Source organism: Mugil cephalus, chromosome 21 (assembly GCF_022458985.1).
Source record: "Mugil cephalus isolate CIBA_MC_2020 chromosome 21, CIBA_Mcephalus_1.1, whole genome shotgun sequence".
Taxonomy (NCBI): domain Eukaryota; kingdom Metazoa; phylum Chordata; class Actinopteri; order Mugiliformes; family Mugilidae; genus Mugil; species Mugil cephalus.
Genome location: NC_061790.1, coordinates 17,670,379 through 17,692,474, shown reverse-complemented (window position 1 = coordinate 17,692,474; position 22,096 = coordinate 17,670,379). Strand labels below are relative to the sequence as shown.

The window sequence follows — 22,096 nt, the reverse complement described above, 5'->3', positions numbered from 1 at the left end:
ATGACATCTACCTTGAACACAACAACAATGGCAACTACAACAACATCCATGACGTCTACCTTGAACACAACAACACCAATGATGAACACTGCAAACACAACAATAGAAATTATGCCTAGAGTGTCAAACACGGGGACCTCAGAGGCAACGCAGTTACTAAATGCAATAACATCCATGGTGACAACACCAAACACAACAATGCAAAACACAACTACAACAACACCCATACCATCTACATTGAACACAACAACACCAATGATGAGCACTGCCTCCTCAACAACAGAAATCACGACAACAGTGTCAAACATTCAAACACCTATAACAACAACTATACAACACCAAAAACAACCACAACCAGTCACAACAATACCACTGACAAGCACCAGAAACACAACAATACAAATGATGGTGACCTCAGAGGCAACGCAATTGCCAAACTCAATAACACCCAGGGTGACAACACCAAACACAACAATGCAAAACACAACCACGACAATGTCAAACACAACAACCTCAGTGTCAGCAAAAATGCTAACCACAATAACACCAACGATGACAACGTCAAACACAACTACAACAACACCCATGACATCTACCTTGAACACAACAACAATGGCAACTACAACAACATCCATGACATCTACCTTGAACACAACAACACCAATGATGAACACTGCAAACACAACAATAGAAATTATGCCTAGAGTGTCAAACACGGGGACCTCAGAGGCAACGCAGTTACTAAATGCAATAACATCCATGGTGACAACACCAAACACAACAATGCAAAACACAACTACAACAACACTCATACCATCTACCTTGAACACAACAACACCAATGACAAGCACCGCCACATCAACAACAGAAATTATGACAACAATGTCAAACATTCAAACACCTACAACAAAAACTACACAACACCAAAAACAACCACAACCAGTCACAACAATACCACTGATGAGCACCAGAAACACAACAATACAAATGATGGTGACCTCAGAGGCAACACAGTTGCTAAACCCAATAACATCCATGGTGACAATTCCAAACACAACAATTCAAAACACAACTACAACAATGTCACCAACAACTACAAACACGGGGACCTCAGAGGCAACGCAATTGCTAAACTCAATAACACACAGGGTGACAACACCAATCACAACAATGCAAAACACAACTACGACAATGTCAAACACAACAACCTCAGTGTCAGCAAAAATGCTAACCAAAATAACATCAACGATGACAACCTCAAACACAACTACAACAACACCCATGACATCTACCTTGAACACAACACCAATGGCAACTACAACAACATCCATGACGTCTACCTTGAACACAACAACACCAATGATGAACACTGCAAACACAACAATAGAAATTATGCCTACTGTGCCAAACATAACAACACCAATAACAACAACAATGCCCAACACAATAGTACCAATGTCAATTGCCTTAAACATAACACAAATAACCACAACAGTGGTAAATACAACAATATCTGTGGCGTCTACCTTGAACACAACAACACCAATGACGAGCACCGCCACATCAACAACAGAAATTATGACAACAATGTCAAACATTCAAACACCTACAATAAAAACTTCACAACACCAAAAACAACCACAACCAGTTACAACAATACCACTGATGAGCACCAGAAACACAACAATACAAACAACAACAACAACAACAACATCCAGCACAGCAACACCCATCTTACACACACCTGAAGTGAGGCCCTTTACTCTTACCCTGGACATGGATTTCAAACCCTCATACAACAATCCAAGCAGTAAAGTTTACCAAGACATTGATAAGTCAGTAAGTGTTAAGGCTTTTTTTCTGTCTATATCACTCAGTGATGTCACAGTGTTGATCCAATGAATGTGATTAATTCTGGCTTGATATGCTAATCTGTCAAATAGATTCAAAACCAGTGTAAGAAGCACATCTCAACTTTTCAGTCAGCGACGTTAATCTCATTTCAGTAAGTACTTTTTTGAAGTTTCTTTTTTTTTTTTCAAATAGTGTTATTTTGTTACATGTGTTATTGTCTGCAGCTACAGAGTTGGCCTTTTTTGAAGCGACAATCACCTTAGTTTCTTCTGCACACTTGGAAAGGTAGATGTGATTCAGGGACATTCTGTTGGTTGCAACCTACACACTGCATCTTTAAGTTAATGTTAAATAGAAAAGGGACAGGGCAGAAGTCAGTCATGTATTTTAAAGGTAGTGTCAACTAAAACCGGGTCTTAACACTTTTTTGTGTGTAACAAATAGAGATCAGCATCATGGTTCCAGATCACATGTAATGTGGTCTTAATTTACTGACATTGTCACTGCTTTTTTGGATTTTTATTGATATTCATTTGTGTATTACAGGAACGGAAGCACCATTGTTAACTTTACTGTCAGTGCTACGTCTTTTCCACTACCAGAAATTACAGCACTTATATCTGGATTATTTACAGAGTTGACAGAACAGAATTACCCTGTGATATTTGACAGTAAGGCAGTTTTATACATGTGTGATTATTTTCATGTGTATAGTCTCTGTGTTGGATGGTTTTATGGTAATTGTGTGATGTTCTTTGTCCATCCAGGTACAGCATTCTTGACGTTTGCTCCAAAAGAATTCTTCTTTAATAATACTATGACTGTAAACTGCAGCCTTCCACCAGTGGAGATTAATTTTGGGACAAACTGGACTGCTGAGTGGACACGTGATGGCAGTCTCATACTTGAAGATAGTGACCACAGATTTTTGAGACAGAACGGATCGGCAACATTAACTGTGTCAAGATTCTTCAGAACTGACATTGGTAAGACCCAAATCGAATATGATTATAATGTCTGACTTATATTTTTATATATAACCCAAAAGGCATTTAAAAAAAGGCAACTGGACTTGTAGAGTTTTGAGAAGATTTGAGTTTCACCCCTCATCTGAGTAGCTTATTCAGTTCTAAGAGACTGGTGGGAAGTTGAGGTTTAAATAGGAAAATCTGTGGGTAAAACCCATCAGAAACTTGCTTGACTAATTTCTGTAGGCACCAGAACCAGTGCCACTAATTGCCATCAACGGCTGGTAAGGAATTACTGATTTGTACATTGGAGAAACCAATCCACAAATGCACAGATGTCAAGGAAGACGTGTGTTAGATTGGAAAAACAGAGGTGGTGAACTGAGATATAATCTGCCATCAATTTACAATCCAGTCTTAACTTCTGTCGCTAACCCCATTCACACCTTGAGACAGGAGCCTCTGATCAACAATGGCTTTGTTAGAGCACCATTCATATTAAAGTGGTTAAGGATGTGGTTATGTGTGCCTTAACATGCTGCAGCAGCAGATGGCTATCTAGTCTAAAACTGTCTTTTAGTTTAGAGTTTTAGGTTATGGCAGAGTGTAACTCCATTTGTGTGAATTGAATTTAACTGAAAGGACAACCAACAGTATTCCAACAACCCTAGTGGAACAAAATGGCCATGCTGTTGTTTCAGTAACACTGGCTTCATTGATTCTAGGACTTTATGAATGCAAGCTGATACGGAAAGACGGTTCAGTGTTCCGAGAGAAGTCCAATGGATCCATCACTTTCAGAGAGTCACCTGTAATCCAAGTGAAACCACTCCAAGCAAATGTGAAGTGTGCGGATGGACCTGTGCAAGTGGAGTGCTCTGTCAACAGTCCTTACAAGGTTCAGTTTCTGAACTTGTCAGCTGAAAAAAAACAAACCATTACTTATTCGGTTAAGGCCCCTAATAACTGTACAACAAACCAGGAAAGAAAGCTCACTTGTCAATCAACTGATTATCCAGAATATAAAAAAGAGATAAAAGTGACATTTTCAAAAGATGGTGAGTGCTGACCCAAATGTTAAAGCATATTTAATACAAATCGGGTCCAGATATGTTTTCCTGTTACTACAAGCACTGACCTCAAAATCTCTTTCTTTCCCTCTAGAATTTGTGTGTTTGTTTGATGAAGAATTTGGAAATGCAACTGAAGGTCAAACAGCTGTTGCACCATGTGAACCAGACAAGGTGGGAGAGAAGACAGCAGTTTGTAAGGAAAATGGAAAATTTGAAGATCGCCAAGACAACTGCATCATTAAACTTGTTCAGGAGCTCTTTGTGCAGTCTCAGGTGATCCAGTTCTCCAGCTGTTTCTGTCACCAGATGATGGCGTTAGCTGGGGCCTTCCTTCAGCCTCAGTTCTTCACTTTTTATTATTAAAAAAAGTTGTTGCTTCAGTAAACATTAAAATGACACAGTTCACTAAATGTCTTATGCTCAGTGTACAATAAATAGGTAAATTACAGAATATGCAACATTGATTACGCTATGCTCATTTAAACAATTGTTTAACCCAATAATGGAAGTCTGGGTTCAAAATGTCTAGACATTGTGATTGAATTTTCCAACTTTAAATGGATCCTTGACATAATCCATAAAATCTTCATTTTCTGCTTTCACAGTCCCTTAATAATAATTCACTGCCAGAATTGTTGGATGAGGTCAGCAACACCACTGTCAATTTTACTCAGAACGTGACTGAATCTCCTGCGACCATCAGGTCCATTGTTCAAATACTCAGAAACGTAGCCAACACATCATTATCTTTAAATATCTCAATAAGCAGAACTTCAATGGAGGTAAGTGACTTAGTCTGCTTGGATTAAATGTTGTAACTAGTAAATGTTTCTAGATTTAATACTTTCTTTTCTTTCTATTTAGGATGTGCTGTTAACTGTAGGTGCTCTCACCACAGATGGGGCCAGAGAGTCATGGAAGTCTCTGAACACCAATGATACCAGAAACATATCATCAACAAGAAGTAACGACCCCACCGCTGAAAGTGTCAGCTCAATATTGTTGCAGTCTCTTGAGACTATAACATACGGCCTTACCAATGGCACTTTTAACATTGATACTCCTTCTATTATCTTGAACAAAACTATATTCACAGACACTTTCTGTGCTGACTTCAATTCTTCAGTTGAGATAGACATACCAGAGTCTGGTGGAGGAAATGAGTCAATCACTGTTATAACATTCTCCTCAATGCACAATGTACTCCCTGCAAGAGACGAAGGCAATTCATCCCTCAACATTATCAATGGCAGGGTTGTACTTGTTCAGTCCAGTGGCACCATCAATAATATCTCACTCTCATTTGATGTCATTAACAACACTCTTGACAATCCTAAATGTGTTTTCTGGAACTTCAGCTTGTTTGATGGTCTTGGAGGATGGGATGACCAGGGCTGTGAGTTGGTATCCAGTGTCAAAGGAATAGTCACCTGCAACTGCAACCATCTGACCTCCTTCTCTATCCTTATGTCACCCAGTGGTTTCAATGACCCTGTCCTGGAGTATATAACCTACATTGGAGTTGGCATATCCATCGGCTCCTTGGTCATATGTCTCATCGTTGAAGCTACCATATGGAGACAAATAAGAAAAAACAACACGTCTTACCTGCGTCATGTTTCCATTGTTAACATTGCAATGTCTCTTCTGATTGCAGACATTTGGTTTATCATCGGAGCAGTCATTTCAGAGGTGGAGGAAATGTACATCCTAGAATGCACTGCAGTTACATTTTCTATCCATTTTTTCTACTTATCCCTCTTCTTCTGGATGTTAGCATCAGGTCTGCTGTTGCTTTACCGCACTGTCACTGTCTTTGAAGGGGGTTTGTCTGAAACATCTATGTTGGCTATTGGGTTCTCTCTAGGCTATGGGGCACCCATCATCATTGCAACTACCACCATAGCTGTAACTGCACCCAAAGATGAATACATCCAAAGTACTGGGTCCTGCTGGCTCAAGTGGGCTGAGTCAAGGGCTCTACTGGCATTTGTGATACCTGTGCTGTCAATAGTGCTGATAAACCTCTTAATCATTGCTGTGGTGATATATAAAATTGTGAGAAGGGTGGGGATTGATGCTGCACAAACAGCTGAGAGTCATGTTGTTGTGGTCATTGCCAGGAGTTTGACTGTGCTTACACCGTTTTTTGGATTAACTTGGGCTCTGGGAGTCGGAACATTAGCCATCCCAAACATCAGAGGAATCCATATTGCATTTGCATTGTCCAACTCACTGCAGGTACAAATTCAGTATTTACTAATGAAATAATCTATATAATAGATTTGGATCCATTAAATAATGTAGGTAGTACAAATAGTGAGCTAGTCTGTTACGACTGAACCCTTCATAGTTGACTTTCCTCTGTGTTTCTTTATAAAGGGTTTCTTCATATTGGTGTTTGGAACACTTTTGGACAAAAAGGTATGTACTTCTCAATATTCAACATTTTAATCAAATCCCTCTTTTAATATATACAGATAACTGGATAAATTGTCACCTTTAAAGGCCAGTTCATGTTGTCTCTGTGTCAGTTAATGATGCCAAAAGGACATATTTTCACATTCCTCTACATGTTCAAGAAAGTATAATAGCAATGTCCTTATGTAAGGAACACAAGCTTCCTATTGCTGGACATCTTGAACAAATATAGCTTGATATGACTGAAGTGAAGAGTCTGAAAGTTAAAAACCCAAAACATTGTAAACAATTACCAACATTGAAATTTACAGTTGCCTCTGAAAATAAATGCTTGATGCTATTTTAGTGTACTTATTTCAGAGATGTATCTTTACAGGTATGGTCAATGTTAAGAATAGCGACACAACAGAGGGACAACGGTAAGAACTGGTTTCTGAAAAATTATTTTTTCCAGCTCAGTGGTTGCTTTCAGATATTGTAATGGACCACATTTTTACTTTTGTTGTAGAGCACCAGCACTGGAAGGGCTTCAAGTAGACCGGGTTTGGACAAGCTTGTGTAAAGGCTGTGAAACCCTGCGGGAAATCAAAAACAAACGAAAAAAAATCGACAATGCAAATTCTTCTTTTGGTTTACTTTGCAACTCAAATCAGCAAGACAAGGCTGTTTAACATAGATCTTGTTTACTCACAGTGTGGCTGATCTGGATGATCCTTTTATTCTCATTTAGTTCATTTAGTTCCAACAGGTAAAGGTGTCAGCAATTACTTCTGTTTTTTGTTTGTTTGTTTGTTTTTTTATTTTAATCAAGGAGCCTCTGCTGCTACTTTAAGTCAATATGTTTGTTCCTACCGCATGTGACATATCTTCATGCATTTTATTAGCATGACTTCATTTGTTTTGCTGTGTATATGTTGCCACTGACAATATGTTTATATGTAATATGTTATATATCTGTTCCTCATCTGAAAGCAGAAATGATAATTGCTTTTTTGTGTGTTGGTGATTAATGAAATCATGTTGGTAATTATAATTAAAACATTTGAAAAGCCATCTGACTTTGTGGGATTCCTCCTTTACAAATTGAATTGCTGATCTGGTGCAATGTTAAAAATATTTCTGTCTGCGAGGTAAATATTGTAGTAGCTGATCGCTCAGCTGGATCAGTTTGTCTGACGTCACAAATTTTAAAATTGAAATGCTTCTAGTCGAAGTGAGAACAACAGTGAGCGGAGGGACTCCAGTCGTTGGGGAATTCCTAAGACCATACCTTCCTTGTTTTACTTGAGGCAAAAGGAGGAATCGGTGGACACCACCAGCAATCTGAGAGGTTGTTCAGGGTTACCCTATATTGCTCTTGCTCATCAGTAATATAATTTGCACAGTTAAAACATCAAGCCTCTTTACCTGGTCATCTACATAAAAGACCATTTTTTGTCGTGTTTTAGTTGCAAGATTTCGTCATCCAGATCTATTTGGTTGATGGATTTGCATAATGACTCTAGGATTAATGAGAGTACTAGGTAAAATTGTGCATCATCAATTTAACTATAACAAGCAGGTTTGTTGTTGTAGGTGATGTGACCAACAAGTACAGCTTTGAGTCAGCACCATCTCAAGAAAGGCTGTGTGTGTATGGGGATAATTCTAACATGACATTACAAAGACCATATACTGTACTAAGTGCATATCTCCTCTTCCTTAATGCTTCTGACACAGCTGATATCAACGTAGTGCTGAAATGCACCGTAACATTACTGTTACTCACTTCAATGGGGTGCATTCATAAACCCACTGTGTTGAGAAATTCAGTTCGATGTTGATATCCTCCTGTGATAAGTGACAAGATCTAAAACCTTACTGTGATCAGCCATCAGCTTCTCCTCCACATTCTGTTCAGATACTTTCTATTTGAAACTGAAATTTATGTTGTCAAACCAAGTAGTGTAATATTACCTGAGTACAGATTTTAAAAAAAAAGCTAAAATACAAAACATTTACATTCGCCCAGAACACAATGGGACATATATTAAGTATTTTTTGTTTTATTTAATGATTCCTCGTGGTAAAAAAAAAAAAAAAAAGAAAAAAAAAGTCTCTACATTTAACCCTACCATTCATTCACACAGTAGTAGGACTTCATAAGATAAGAAAAAAGCAAAATACCATCTTCAGCAATAACAAAAAAATGAAATCATTCAAGGGATATTGATTGTTTTTCCACTGAGTTCATCAGCAGAATGTGATGCCATTGTTGGTGAAACATGCGGATGCATAAACAGTGTTCCAGAGTCGTAGAATGAGTAAAACTACTCTCTTCTGCCACCAGCCACAATATTAAAACGCTTTTTTTTTTTTTTTTTTACGAAGCTGAAGCACAGTTATTTTATTATTATTATATTATGTTAGATTATTTATTGTGTAGTATTCATTTAAACAGTTACCCACTAGATATGAAGGAGAACAGCTAAATTATGTCTTGGTAAAAGCATAATTAAGAATATACAGCATTTTCAAATGAGGCACAATTATGGCCCTGAACCTAACTGGAATTACACACTAGAATGGGAACAACTGTAAATGTTGTAAATATAGAGCAGTTTTAATTCAGTGTTCAATTGAATTCATCATAAATAAAATAAAATATATCAAATTTGCAAATATATTTGTCAATCAACTTTATTGTCCAGGTATGTGTGCACATACAAGGAATTTGACTCCAGTCACTTTGCTCAATGGTACAAGAAAATAAAAACAGCACTTGAATAAGCAGAAAAATTAAAAACGTATGAAAAATAGAAAAAAGTGTACAACATAAATGAGACTTTCACAATAAAATACCGATAGAAGCAGATGTATACATTGAATTTGAACAGTAGTGTGTACATGTAGTGAGAGTTATTTGGTCACACACTGTGTGACTGCTCAGAGTTCTCCAGAGCAACATCCCAGGGGAAGAAACTGTTTTTGTGTCGAGTGGTTTTGGTGTACAGTGCTCTGTAACACCAGCCTGAGGGGAGGAGTCTGAATAGGTGTCCCGGGTGTAAGGAGATTTTACCGGCCCTCTTCCCGACCCTGGGCCGGTACAGGTCCTGGATGAGGGGAGGTCAGTGCCAATAATTCTCTCTGCAGACCTGATTGTCCTCTGCAGTCTGTCCCTGTGCTGTCTGGTGGCTGATCCAAACCAGACCGTGATGGATGTGGTCAGGACAGACTGGATTATAGCAGAGTAGAATACGATCAGCAGCTCCTGCGTCAGCTCAGGAAGTTCAACCTCTACTGGGCCTTCTTTCTGAGGGAGTATATGTGGGAGACCCACTTCAGGTCCTGTGAGATTGTGGACCCTAGGGACCTGAAAGAGTCTACGACGGGGATGGTCCTGTTAAGGAGGGTAAGAGATGAGGTGGATGGGAGACCCTTCCTAAAGTCCACAGTCAGAGGACCAGCTGATCCACTTCCCCTCTGTATGCAGGAAGATTTGTCTGTAAATGTTTGAAGTCATTTATTACAGTAATTTTGTTTCTGGTGCAATTGCCCGTTGTGGCCACTACATGAGGATATGTATGCATCCACAATGAGACAAGGGCAGCCAGTGGAAGAATACAGACACCATTTTCAATAGCTCTCTGAGGTTCTCTCCCAACATAGAGGAGATCCTTAGAAATGTCATTGCAGGCAACATCTGTTTAGGGAGCTGAGATCCTTTGAAGTGACCGTCTATCATTCTTTTATTGAAAGTGTGCTCACTTCCTCTTTAATCTGTTCCTTTTATTCTTTTAGCCTGCTAACCGGCTCCATAGCACTTCAAAAGTCTGTGATAAAATCACTGGTCACCCTGTTAGAGTTTTTTCCCCCCACTCTTTGTGAACAGCAAACAATCAGAACTTCTCACAGGATCCTACAAGAGCCAAAGTACTGAAAAATAATGTCACAGAAAAATCACAGAGCACACCATTTTATGAGTTCACAATTCATCACCAATTTGCTTATAAGGTCAAGATATGGCTGCCAGATTTTCAAAAGATTCTGTATCCTTTCCTTATGTTATATGTGTTTTTTTGAGGTATACAACTGTCTACAACATTTCCAGGGACCATCTAGAAATGAGGATGGGAGAATCAGATTTCCATGTCACAAATTCTGTGAATTTGGTTTAATTTTCTTCAAGGATAATTTGAAGATTACCTAGTAAACCCAGTTCTGGATCTAAATGGGATACCATACGCATAATCTTGGATGTATTGAATTTTTTTTTTTTTTTTTTTTTTACTTTTTCATGAAATGTGTCCATGTACAATGTTAATCTCCCAGCTGGGCATGAAATACTCGCTTGTCCCAAAATATCACAACCCAACTCCTAATTTAGTTTAATGATCAATTCATCCCACTGTAACATGTCATCAAATATACACTGGATACAGAATTCTTATTTACTTGATCTTCAATCCAGGACTGTGTGTCTGCGAGCTGGTATGGAGACACAGTCCAGTGTTCTGACAGAAATCTAATTGACCCCCCTAATATGAAATGTGATGACAGATTTGTATCAGTGCTCTATCGACAGCCCTTACAAGGTGCAATTTCTGGACTGCCCTGTCACAGGCAAATCTGACACAAATAAAAAGCAAATCAGCCACTAGGACATCATTTCCCTATTAAAGCAGTTCTGGCGCAAACTATTGGTGATACGGCATGTGCGCTACTATCTAGTTTGAGTGTTGTGCTTTGTTGTTGTTGTTTATGCTCAGAGGAAGTGGTCACCTGTCACTTTCTGATCCGGGCTGATTTTTGTACAAAAGAGGAATGGAGGTTTACCTGTCGATCACAAACCCATCTTTCATTAATTTTCTGTAACCGCATTCTCGGGAGGGTTGCGGGAGGGCTGGAGCCTATCCCAGCTGTCACTGGGCGAGAGTCACTAGTCTATGTCAGGGCCAATAAAGAGAGACAGACAACCATTCACACTCGCTCACATCTATGGCCAGTTTAGAATCACCAATGAACCTAATAAGTATGTCTTTGTACGGTGGGAGGCACACACACGGAGAACATACAAACTCCACCCAGAAAGGCCCCACATTAATTAATTTCATTTCAATTTTATTTATATAACGTCAATAACAATACAAATTGTCTCAAGGCGCTTTACAAAACCTGCCCTGAAACCTCCAGAGCAGTCTGAGAGCGACAGTGGCAAGGAAAAACTCCCTTTCAACAGGAAGAAACCTTGAACAGAACCCAGCTCATATGGAGGGAGACACAAGCAGTTAGTAATAGAAAAGAAATTATAAGAGATTAGAGGACAGGAGGTTGGTGTCAGAGAACCCTGAACCTTCTTGCTGTGAGGCATCAGTGCTGACCACCACACCACAGTGCAGCCCCAAACACCCACAGATGATACAAACATGAGAAAGCAATTGGTACAATTCCATTATGTACAATTCATGTACTACTTTGGAGAATTTGGTGAAGGAACTATAGGATGTAAAGCAGACATTTCGTAAGCAAATGGTAAATTTGAAGGTCATCAAGACAACTGCCTTTTAGGAGCTGCTCAGTCAGTCTAAGAAAATCTAGCTCTCCACCTGTGTTTGATTTGGTGATCTGGGCAAAGCTAAGAGCAATGGCCTTGTTTTTGGTCTCTTAGTGTTTTAAAAGATGGGTTTGTTGCTTACAGTGCAAATACTATGCACTGCCCCATCTAGTGCTCACGGGGCATGGCTATTAATTCCAATAAATATCATATGCTTTTGCTTCATTAGCTTTATTATTATTATTTTACTTCATTTGAAATGCTGAAATTTCATTGTAAAAACGTCTTCCCAAATGTGCAGCTGAGATGCTCCTTTGTGCCCACTACAACAGCAGTTTGGGCAGCACACAGCTCCGACTTATCACATCGCATCGCATCGTATCATACCTTACCTTATCTGTATATATACTGAATGACCAGGTTATTCCATCAATGGATTTTTTTCCCCTGATGACACGGAGATAGTCCAAGATGACAATGTCAGGATTCATGGTGCTCAAATAGTGAAGGTGTGGTTCAGGGAGCAGGAGGCATCATTTTTCACTCATGGATTGGCCACCACAGAGACCAGACCTTAACCTCATTCAGAATCTTTCGGATGTGCACTGCTCAGACTCATCCCACCATCAATACAAGATCTTGGTGTAAAATGAATGCAACACTGGATGGAAATAAATCTTGTGACATTGCAGAAGCTTCTTATAGAAACGGTGCCACAGTGAATGCTGCTGGAATCAAAGCTAAAGGCGGTCCAACCAAATATGGTGACTTTTTTTCCCCACAAGGGGAGGAGAGGCACATGTGAGACCTGCAATATTACATAAAAAGAGACAAGCTGGAGTGAATGTGCATTAATATTGGAGTTTTTTTAATTGTACTTTCGAAAGGTCCTTCCTTCATTGTTGGAAATCTAATAGTATTCAATAATTTTAATTAACAAAATCTCTACATTGTCAATGCAAACTGGCCCTTCTTTTTGTTTACTTTGCAACTCAAATCAGTTACACAAGCCAAGGCTGTCTTACACGGTTCAGCGAACTTGTTTATCCAAGGTGTGGCTTCACAATGATGAATTGTCCTGGATGATTCTTTCAGTCAAATTTAATTGCAGCCGGTAAAGGAAGTCGCAGCCATCACCTTTATGTTTTAACAAGAGGCTATTTTGACTTAGCAGCAATGTCTTGCTGCTTAACTGCATGTAAATTATACGGCCCTGAACAAACTTCTGGCTCCAGGACATTGCATGACTGGAAGGATAGGTAACACTTTCTATGAAGGTTGTATTTATAATGCCCTATGAATGCACTCATAATATTTTATAAAGTGTCTATAAAGCATTATAATGGTCATTATTACCATTTATACATATTCACAAGTCGTCATAACCAACTTCATGATGCACTATGACAACTGGTTATGAATTATTATAATTTTAATCTGAATAGTGCATCATAAATATGTCAATATCTGCCTAGTCACTTGTTAATTTTATGATGCATCATAACTACTTTGCTTTGCTAAATGTGCAGTAATGCATATTGAGTTTTGACTTCGCCTATAGTGCTTTATATCTGTAGTTATAAGTATATGTAATAAAGTTATAATAATGTATACATCTCCCTACAGCACACAGTTATAAACATCTATGCAATATCATAAGTGCTATTTGTCAGTGCTAAGTAAAGTGACAAGAATGTGACACTATTATTAACAGATATAAGTTACTATGAGTAATTAAAAGGTGCAATGAACTAAGTCCTGAGTCTGGCATCTTTACCCCATATGCACAATGTTAATATCATAGGTGTTATTTGTCAGCTTTAGGTAAATTAGTGCAAATGAGGTGTTGTGGATATAAGACTATTATAAACAAATATGAGGCACAATGAAATGAGAGCCTGGACAGTAAAGACAAAAGGAATGCATTTAGTTGACTTTATTTTCATTTAAACCAACACACATAATCAGAATGATTATCAATGTTCTGAGCACATTACACAAACACATGAAACACGTGAAACATGCCACAAAAGTGGCACGGCGTGGTCCTAGAGATGTGGCTCTTAAAAGTGCCTTTGGGTTGGTGAGGTGATTCAGGGTCAGAGGTCAGGAGATGGTTTGACAGCAACTACAAGAAGAACAGAGGCAAATCTTTAGTGCTCTAGCTGGATTTGTTTTTTATGCAGAAAGGTTTGATTGAAAACACATAAGCAAATCACGTGTTTTTGTTTAAAGCAGCCTAATGAGACATTATGTTACCGCATATCGTGCAGACACCGTAGATTACCCGTAGATGGCTTAAGCTAGCTACACGAAAGTTACCAGACACGGCTAGTTTTAATTCACAAATTAGATCGTTTTCATATTCTTGCGTTTAATGATTGAAACCATTCGAAATCATTGCTTTAATACGTAAACCACGTGCTTCATGTAAGCAAAGTAAGGCATTAGCTCACAAAACACTAGCAGGACAGTGAGACAACCTACCTGTCCTGGAGAGGACCTGAAAAGTCACCTGAAAAGCCTCATATGGATCCAACAATCAGTATTATTCAGGTCAAAACTCCCCTTTTGTATTTAAAAGAATCCAAACTGTCCATTTCAGTCGTACTTTCAGTCCAAAAACTAGTTTTAGTTCCATAAAAATCTATGTAGAGCTGTTTCAGTGTTTTGGACAAAGAAAGAGATATGTCAAACGAACTGTTTATGAACAGCATTCATACTTTGGGTATGTCTTGAACAGGCATCATTCTGCAAAAAGGTCAGAATACTAAGAAAGCTACAAATGTGGAGTTCTTGCAAGACGACCAGGACTTTACCATCTCAGTAGTTCCTTCGTCTTTCATCCTTGCCTTTTGTGGTGTCATACCGTAAATTCAGAATTTCGAATGTGCTTTTGAGAGTGTCCTGGTTTCTGTAACAGATGGACAGTGCCTTGTGACAGCTCTTACTGTCACATGTGATCTATGAATGAACATATGGAAACAGGAAGTATGGAAATATTTATTTTTACACAACAGGTTCCAAGCAAATGAAATATGACACTTGATTTGTGGTTTCTGACGTGGTCTCTCTTTTTCTTTCTGCCATATGTAAATATGAGAAGCGACTCTTTGGGACAGGTAACACGACACTAAACCACATGTTAAGTTGTCACTGTCAACAATTAAATAAATAATATTAATTTGGGATTCAATTAGGATATACATGTAGTCACAGGTATAAACGTGTTACAGTGCAAACATCACTGTAGGGTTTCATTCAATAGGTATATGTCTAATATTCCTTTTTAGAATTTACTTACAGGGTTCACAGTCTCATTATATCATGTTTTCTGCAATGCAAATATGCAGATGTGTTAGGCTGCTATCCTAAACAGAAAAACAGGGACACACAAAAGGATTGTCCTGAAAGGTGGGCTCTGTCACACTTCATCACGCAGCAAACATAAAAAGGATAAAAAGTGACGAGGGAGGGGTTTTGGTTTTGACTGAAGATGACGAGCTATTTCCAAAGCTGGAAGAACCCTCACGCCCCTCCTTGAGATGCCAGATGCAGATGTCACGGGTTTAGGTTTCATTTAAATGAGTAAGGAAACCAAGAGAAAATGCAAAGAGCAGAGTTTGCAGGGGTGCACTTGTGCACGCATGTGTGTGTGCACCTGTTGTGTCACTATCTATGCGAGAACCAGTTCTCTCTTGATAATAAACGGCCTATGTCAATCTGACGGATTATATTGGTGTAGCTTTCTGCCTTGTGTTTTGTATTCCATGTACTGTATACTGTATGTGCTTTGTAGTTCTTAAGTTTTATAGTCTTTATTTGGAAAGTCATCTGTCGCACAGATAAAGGAGTGTAAAATTCAGTAGTCAAATGAAGCACATGTTCAGTAATAGAATAAATATACTTTCCACCTCTGATGAATTCTGAGCTGGATCTCTGTGTTGCATGTGACTAGCGATGACATACTTGAATTGCCAACCAGTAAGCAGCTACTGTATGTGGTCATTACAGATCACTGGGGGGTTTTGTGATGCCAGCTGTACACACTGATGTGTGCCATGAGACAGGCTGTTGATCTGTGACCTCCCGAAGGTCAGTCATTGCTTGATTTGATAGACAAATACACATGGAAAGCTGTTCCTACTGACCACTCCTGCTGACATGGAGACACGCCATCAATGCAAATGGTCCCTCAGCACAAAGCCGGGACATCACTGTGTCCCGTAACTCCCCCACCCACCTTAACAGGTACACACCACCCTCACCACGCACTCCCTCTCCAGCCTAATCTAGCCTCTGTGACAGATGCACTCGCTTACTTTGACTCTATTTCTGATGTGCGTCTGACAGATATGGAGTACCGTCAGATTTCTATTCACTAATTGCAAGAAAAGTTGACGGATTGTCCGGGTTTCTTTTTCCTCTGCAGTGGAGAGTAAAGCCAAGGTGAGAACCATGTATTCATGGCTTTTTTTTTTAATGAAATCTGAATGAGGCGAGATCTTACTATTAGCGGACTGTACTGTTGATAACCTTATATGAAAAACACTGACCTGTTGAATAAATAGCCCAAACGTTTGAATCGGAGAGCTCTTCTTGTTGCTGCAGTAGAAGCAAATGTTTTGCCAAGAATGTATACGTTATTCCCATGGTAAGGAACACTTGTAGTGCTGTATTGTTAATAGCAACTCCATCCTTCCACAGACCAAAGAACAGAAAATTGCTGAGCTATTTTATGTATGCATATGTGTGTATAGGAGGCATCTGTGTATTTGCAGTGTATCACATCAACAAGCCTTTGACCGTATTGCGGCTAATGTGGGCAGTGATGAACAGCACACTGTTAGAGGCAGTGAAAACCACCAACCCATTGTGTGTATTCATAGCCAAAGCTCATCAAATGCAAAGTAATGCAAAGAAATTTTCCTAGATACATTCAAGCTCTCTATGGTATGAAAGGAAAACTAAAACAAAAACAAATAGATTAGCTGCTTAAAAGGATATTAGAGTAAACATGGTATAATACTGTCAGACGGGCAGAACAATTCAGTGTAGACCAGGAGTGATGCCAAGACAGTGGGTGACAAGTCAAAGAAAAATGACGCGACTCCACAATTTTAAATCCTTTTTACATCCTGTGAGAAAAGGCACGGATAACTAGATGGCAAATAAACTCGAAAGCAGTACACGCAGTTGGTTAGAACTGACAAGTTTTCACTGATTGTTGTCATCAAGCTGGAAATGGTCTTAAAAGCTATTTTTCCTATTCGCTAACCATGAACCTTAGTTGTGTTCTGCATATTGGCAAACACAAACAACTCAGCTATGAGTGTGTTACTGCCTTATAATGTTTAATAGCTTGGTTTGACGTCGCTATAATAATATATTATAATTCGCTGTCACTGCTCTCCTCAATCCTGTATATTCCTTGCTCTGAACCAAACAGCGGACTAACCAACTCGCCCATAAAGACAGCTAAGCTTTATGCAGCTGAAGAGGCAGATGTTTAGAAGCTGGCAAAGTTAAAGAAAACTTAATGCAGTGCCAAAGCTGATACCTGAGTCACCCTAAACTACAGTTTTGCTTGTGACGCACTAAACAAAAGATGAAATAGTTGCCATAATTATTATTAACCATTCTAAGTATCCATTTTGATCGTAATCAGGCATGCAGTTGTACAAACACTTCCTTTTAGGGGTATTTAGGAGTGTTTGCACGTACTCATGTGCTCTTCACTGCCCAAGCATCTGCAAGTGTTTCTATTTAGATTCTAATTATTCACTTATGTCTCTTGTGCGTCTCCCATCACAGAAACAACAAAATGTGTTCCAGGGTGTTTGTTTTTCTGATTGGAGCTGTGTACATCTGCCGTCAGGTAGGCATCTTTATTAGTATAATGTCTTAAACAATATATTGCATTATATACTTATAACAGCACTATTTCGTGTCCAATGTTAATGTTGTATACTCTCTTTTACAGCACAATATTTTATTTGCATTCTAAAATTAAAATGACAAAATCCAACTTTGTATGTGCAAAATGTTGATTTTTAACAACTTTAATTTTGGCGCAAACACTGATTTTGCTCTTTGACTTTCTTTTTCTTTCTTTCTTTTTTTTTGCTGTCGCAGGTGCTAGCGCAAGGTGAGTCACTTGCTGACAGTCGAGCACTCATGACTATTTTTGAAGTGATGTTCTGTTCTGCTTATTCATTCATTATTCATTGTAACTCTCACAAGCTGTGTAAAAGTAAAAACACAATTTCTCACATACACATACACATAAAATGAAAAAGCTGTTGCAGCTCCTGTCTGTCTCGTACCATCCATTTTTAATTTGCATAGCTATTCTTAGTACAAATTTGTCTTTTCTATAACACATCGTATTTTGTCGTTGAAGATGTCTACATTGCTGAGCTGATGGTGGAGAGTAACGTCACGCTGGATTCCCAGACTGTCTTGTCAAGTTTGAATGGCACTGACCTCACTATTAACGACGTATCAGTGTCCCTCACAAACACTGAACTGATAGCAGGTACATTTCAGAGGCACTTTCTTCTTTAATCTAATGCAAAATGCTGCAAACGTTTACCGTGCAACAAACAAAAGTCTTACAGTGACACTTTGAGATATAAAGTTTCACTAAATTTCACCACTGATATGTGCATGAAGACATCTTTTGGTTCTGTTACTTCAACACTTACTGTCCTCTCTGCCACTGGCATCATCCTCACTCGTCTGGTAAGGCTTTTTCATCTAACACTGAGCTGGAACTTGACAATACACGAAGCTACGGACCCATAATGGAGATAGTCCTCATAAAATATTATAAAAACAACATTAATTATTTGATTTGTAGGTCAGTTACAGTGATGAATGATGTCCAGATTAGTGGACAGATGTACGCGAAATCAAAACTTCCTTGGCTATCGCTATCATATTTTTTCCTACGTGCAACAATCTCTTTTTTTAGAAGGATTGGCGGGATATGCTCTGCATTTCTGAAGTCCTGGTGGCCACCTTGACTTTGAGAACAGTTTCTTTTTAGTACTTACACTGACTGGCTAGTGTGTGGCTGTGTAAGGGATGAGGGATGATCGTCCACTGTGTTGTATGACATGTAGCTATAGCAATAGATCCTATCCAGTACAGAAAAGGACTTTTAAATATCCGCCCCATGTAGTGACCACTATATATTTAAACAAGTGAGTTCCAGACGACACAGTGGACATCAAAATAATTCCATGTAGCAACATGGAGACATGTTTATTTCTGCTGTGATATGGGGGTTAACTTTTTAGCGTTTTTAGAGCCAGCCAAACAAGATGTTTTTTGCAATTCACTTTTTTACTCAAAGCTGACTGGTCAGGAGGTGGACCCTGATTCTTGCTGGTTTTCTATGACGTTTTTCCTCACAAGTCCTATTGAACCCAGTTACCCATCCATAATTTAGCTGGTTTTTAGTTTTCTGATTAAAATAATGGACCTAGGTCAGGGGTGTCAAACATAGGGCCAGGGTGCCACAACCTGTCCATCAGCGGGCTAATCTGGCCCGCAGGCTGAATTTGCAGTGTGAAAATGACAGAGACATTAAAGACAGGGTATGTAATTTATTTTTGGCATTATTTTGTCCACATTCGATAATAGCATGTTAGCATATTGACATTCAAGTGTTATGAGAGAAAAATTGACTTCGGGTTGTATTTATAGGCTTTATAAAAATCACCCAGTGACGGTATCATGAGCCTTGCTGTCTTGTGTGTCACTGTTGGTTACTTCACATAAGCTGATGCGCATTCGCTCCCATTGCTAATGAAGGCTCAGTGGTCGACTTCTCCATTGACTCCACCATTTGACTTGTTTTCGCATTGAAAAAGAGCCTGGGTTTAGGGTTTAAGCACATTCAGGAGGAGGGTGCGGCTGTAAACAAGAAGGAGCAGAGGTGGGGTGCAGGACAGATTTTACATACCCCGCCTTTAACTGCAATTTTCAAATAAACGTTACTGCTGTTTATAGTTTGGGGGCTGTGTTGGTTAAGTCACAGCAGAGCCGTATTTTAGAGAGAGTCTGGCCAACTAGAGAATGGACCATCTAAGCTATCCTGCTATGCTGGTTCGTTTATAAAACTCTTTATTTAAAGGATAGCTAGATTAAATGTAACGGTTTCACAATGGACGTGTAATTCTTTGCATTAAAACAAAGTGGAAAATAAAAGACAGATGTCGTAATGTTACTGGTTACTGGTTTGGCCCCCTTGAAATCAACGGGTACGGGGGGGGGGGTGCTTTAGACATTTTTGTTTCCAGACAATCATATGACGTTGTAATGACAATGAAGTTTCTTGCCTTGTGATTATTAGCAGAATACTATAGTCCCTGACTTGTTGCCACTCAAACCTGAAGTCAGTAAAGTAAAAAAATTTTACTTTACATTTAACTTGTTTTTGTGCTTCTCTCTCTAGAGTGTCTGATCATTGGAGACGACACCAGTTGCAACTGCTCTTCTGGGTATGTGTGGAGCAACGAAGTGTGCTACAATTTCAGTTGCTGCCGTGAGACAACTTGCAAAGGAAATGTCTCCAACATCACACCACTCTGCGTTGCCAAATTCAACGGTAAATGCCCTGACGTGTGACAAGTGTCCTATCGTTTTTTCTAGTACTGGTCCAAATGTTTCGTGGCATTCTGCAACTTATTGACACAATGGAATAACATTGTTAGACGATCCAAAAGTGTGTATGTGCCACTTTTGTTTGTTGGTAGATTTGCTTTTTGCCATGTGGGAAGATGTTTTTTGATATCAGAACTTAAACTAATGTTAATATTTGCAATCAACACAGTTCACATCAATGGATCAATATATAGTACTACGTGGGATGAATCCAAAACAAACACGGTACTTCTCACTTTCATCACGTTACACGTTACATTCTGTTATATTGCTGAAACCGTTTGACAGTACGATACATGAACCAAATATAAATGATTTCATGCTCTTTCTCTTCAAAGCTTACAAAGGCCTTTGACGGACTGAATGCAGTACAGTATGTGAATGTGACCAGGTACAGTGCAAATATATGGATTTCTTTGTTTTTTCAGACACACAATCTGCAGTATATTTTCACCTTTTTTCACAAAACAAAGTAGATTGTAGTTTGTGTTCAACCCCCCCAAACCATTGTTTTAAATGTAGAACTTATAATTAATACCAGTGTCCATATTGCCGAACCATATATATTTTGCAGTCCTGTCTACAAACTACAGACAATCATTTTGTCGAAATTTTTCTTGGATATTTTGTAATGCTGTCTATTTGTGGACTCGCAACCTATTCTAGAGCTGCCAATGTATACACAATGGATAAGGACGTTTTTCAAATGTTGTTTTAAATGTGTTCATGTGTTACAATGAAATACCTTGCAGATGTGGACATGCAAATGGACACTTTATCATTGACTGTTCATCTTTCCTCAAATCCTCTCCAGAATCTCCCCGGACGTTGTTGAATTTGAGGCACCTGTCAGTGTCAAATTCAGCACCCATGTCCTTCAGTCAGTGATAACGCAACTGAAAACCAGTCTTGTTGCTGAAGTTTTTGTCGACACTCTAGGTTGGTAAAACGTTTTTTTTTTGTTTGTTTGTTTGTTTGTTTTTTCAGATCATGATTGTTTCTAAGGTGTAGTGTGTGCTTTCAGTGTGTTACTAAGTATAATGTTTCGTAAGAGCAACCTGGTGATTTCATCACATCACACTTGTTGATTTTCTAACTCATGGGCTAATACTCTGCCTCTGCAGGTTTCTTGGCATGGGTTTAGGATCTTGATCATGGGTCAGATGATGTCAGATGTTCAATCAAATTCGAGGTGTTACCTCCCTTGAACAATATCGCTTTCGAACACTTGCTGCAGTAGAGCTCAGGGGGCTGTAAATATAAAATCAGTGGCACGGAAATGAAGCAGATCTGCATTGCTTTTCGGTCTGGTTACTACTGTTTGCGTCAGCACTGGTGCCATTATGGTACCGGTAGTAGTATTGGTACGCATCCCTAGGGCTTTGGGTATGATCATGAGTTTAGAATTTTGGGATTTAGTTCAGGATGTTGAGCATGAGTTCTTTGGTTTAGGACCTTAAGTATGGTTAAAGAAATAATTCTTCTTGTGTGTTGATCAGAGTTGTTGGGTGGGCCGCGAGAGATTTTCAGATTTTAAAGGGGGCCATGGCACTGTGAAGTTTGCGAACCCCTGG

The 22,096-nt window shown here is 39.0% G+C and overlaps 1 protein-coding gene across 1 annotated transcript; it reads left to right on the top strand.

The window, feature by feature from the left end:
- Positions 1 to 1,966: 1,966 nt before the first annotated feature.
- On the top strand, positions 1,967 to 7,369 carry LOC124998604 (adhesion G-protein coupled receptor F1-like). The gene is made up of 10 exons (XM_047573013.1): positions 1,967 to 2,005; positions 2,401 to 2,525; positions 2,622 to 2,840; positions 3,548 to 3,880; positions 3,987 to 4,168; positions 4,501 to 4,677; positions 4,760 to 6,136; positions 6,278 to 6,319; positions 6,693 to 6,735; positions 6,825 to 7,369. Exons 3-10 carry the CDS (start codon positions 2,672 to 2,674, stop codon positions 6,851 to 6,853), a joined length of 2,352 nt encoding a protein of 783 aa, XP_047428969.1. The 5' UTR covers positions 1,967 to 2,005; positions 2,401 to 2,525; positions 2,622 to 2,671; the 3' UTR covers positions 6,854 to 7,369.
- Positions 7,370 to 22,096: the final 14,727 nt, after the last annotated feature.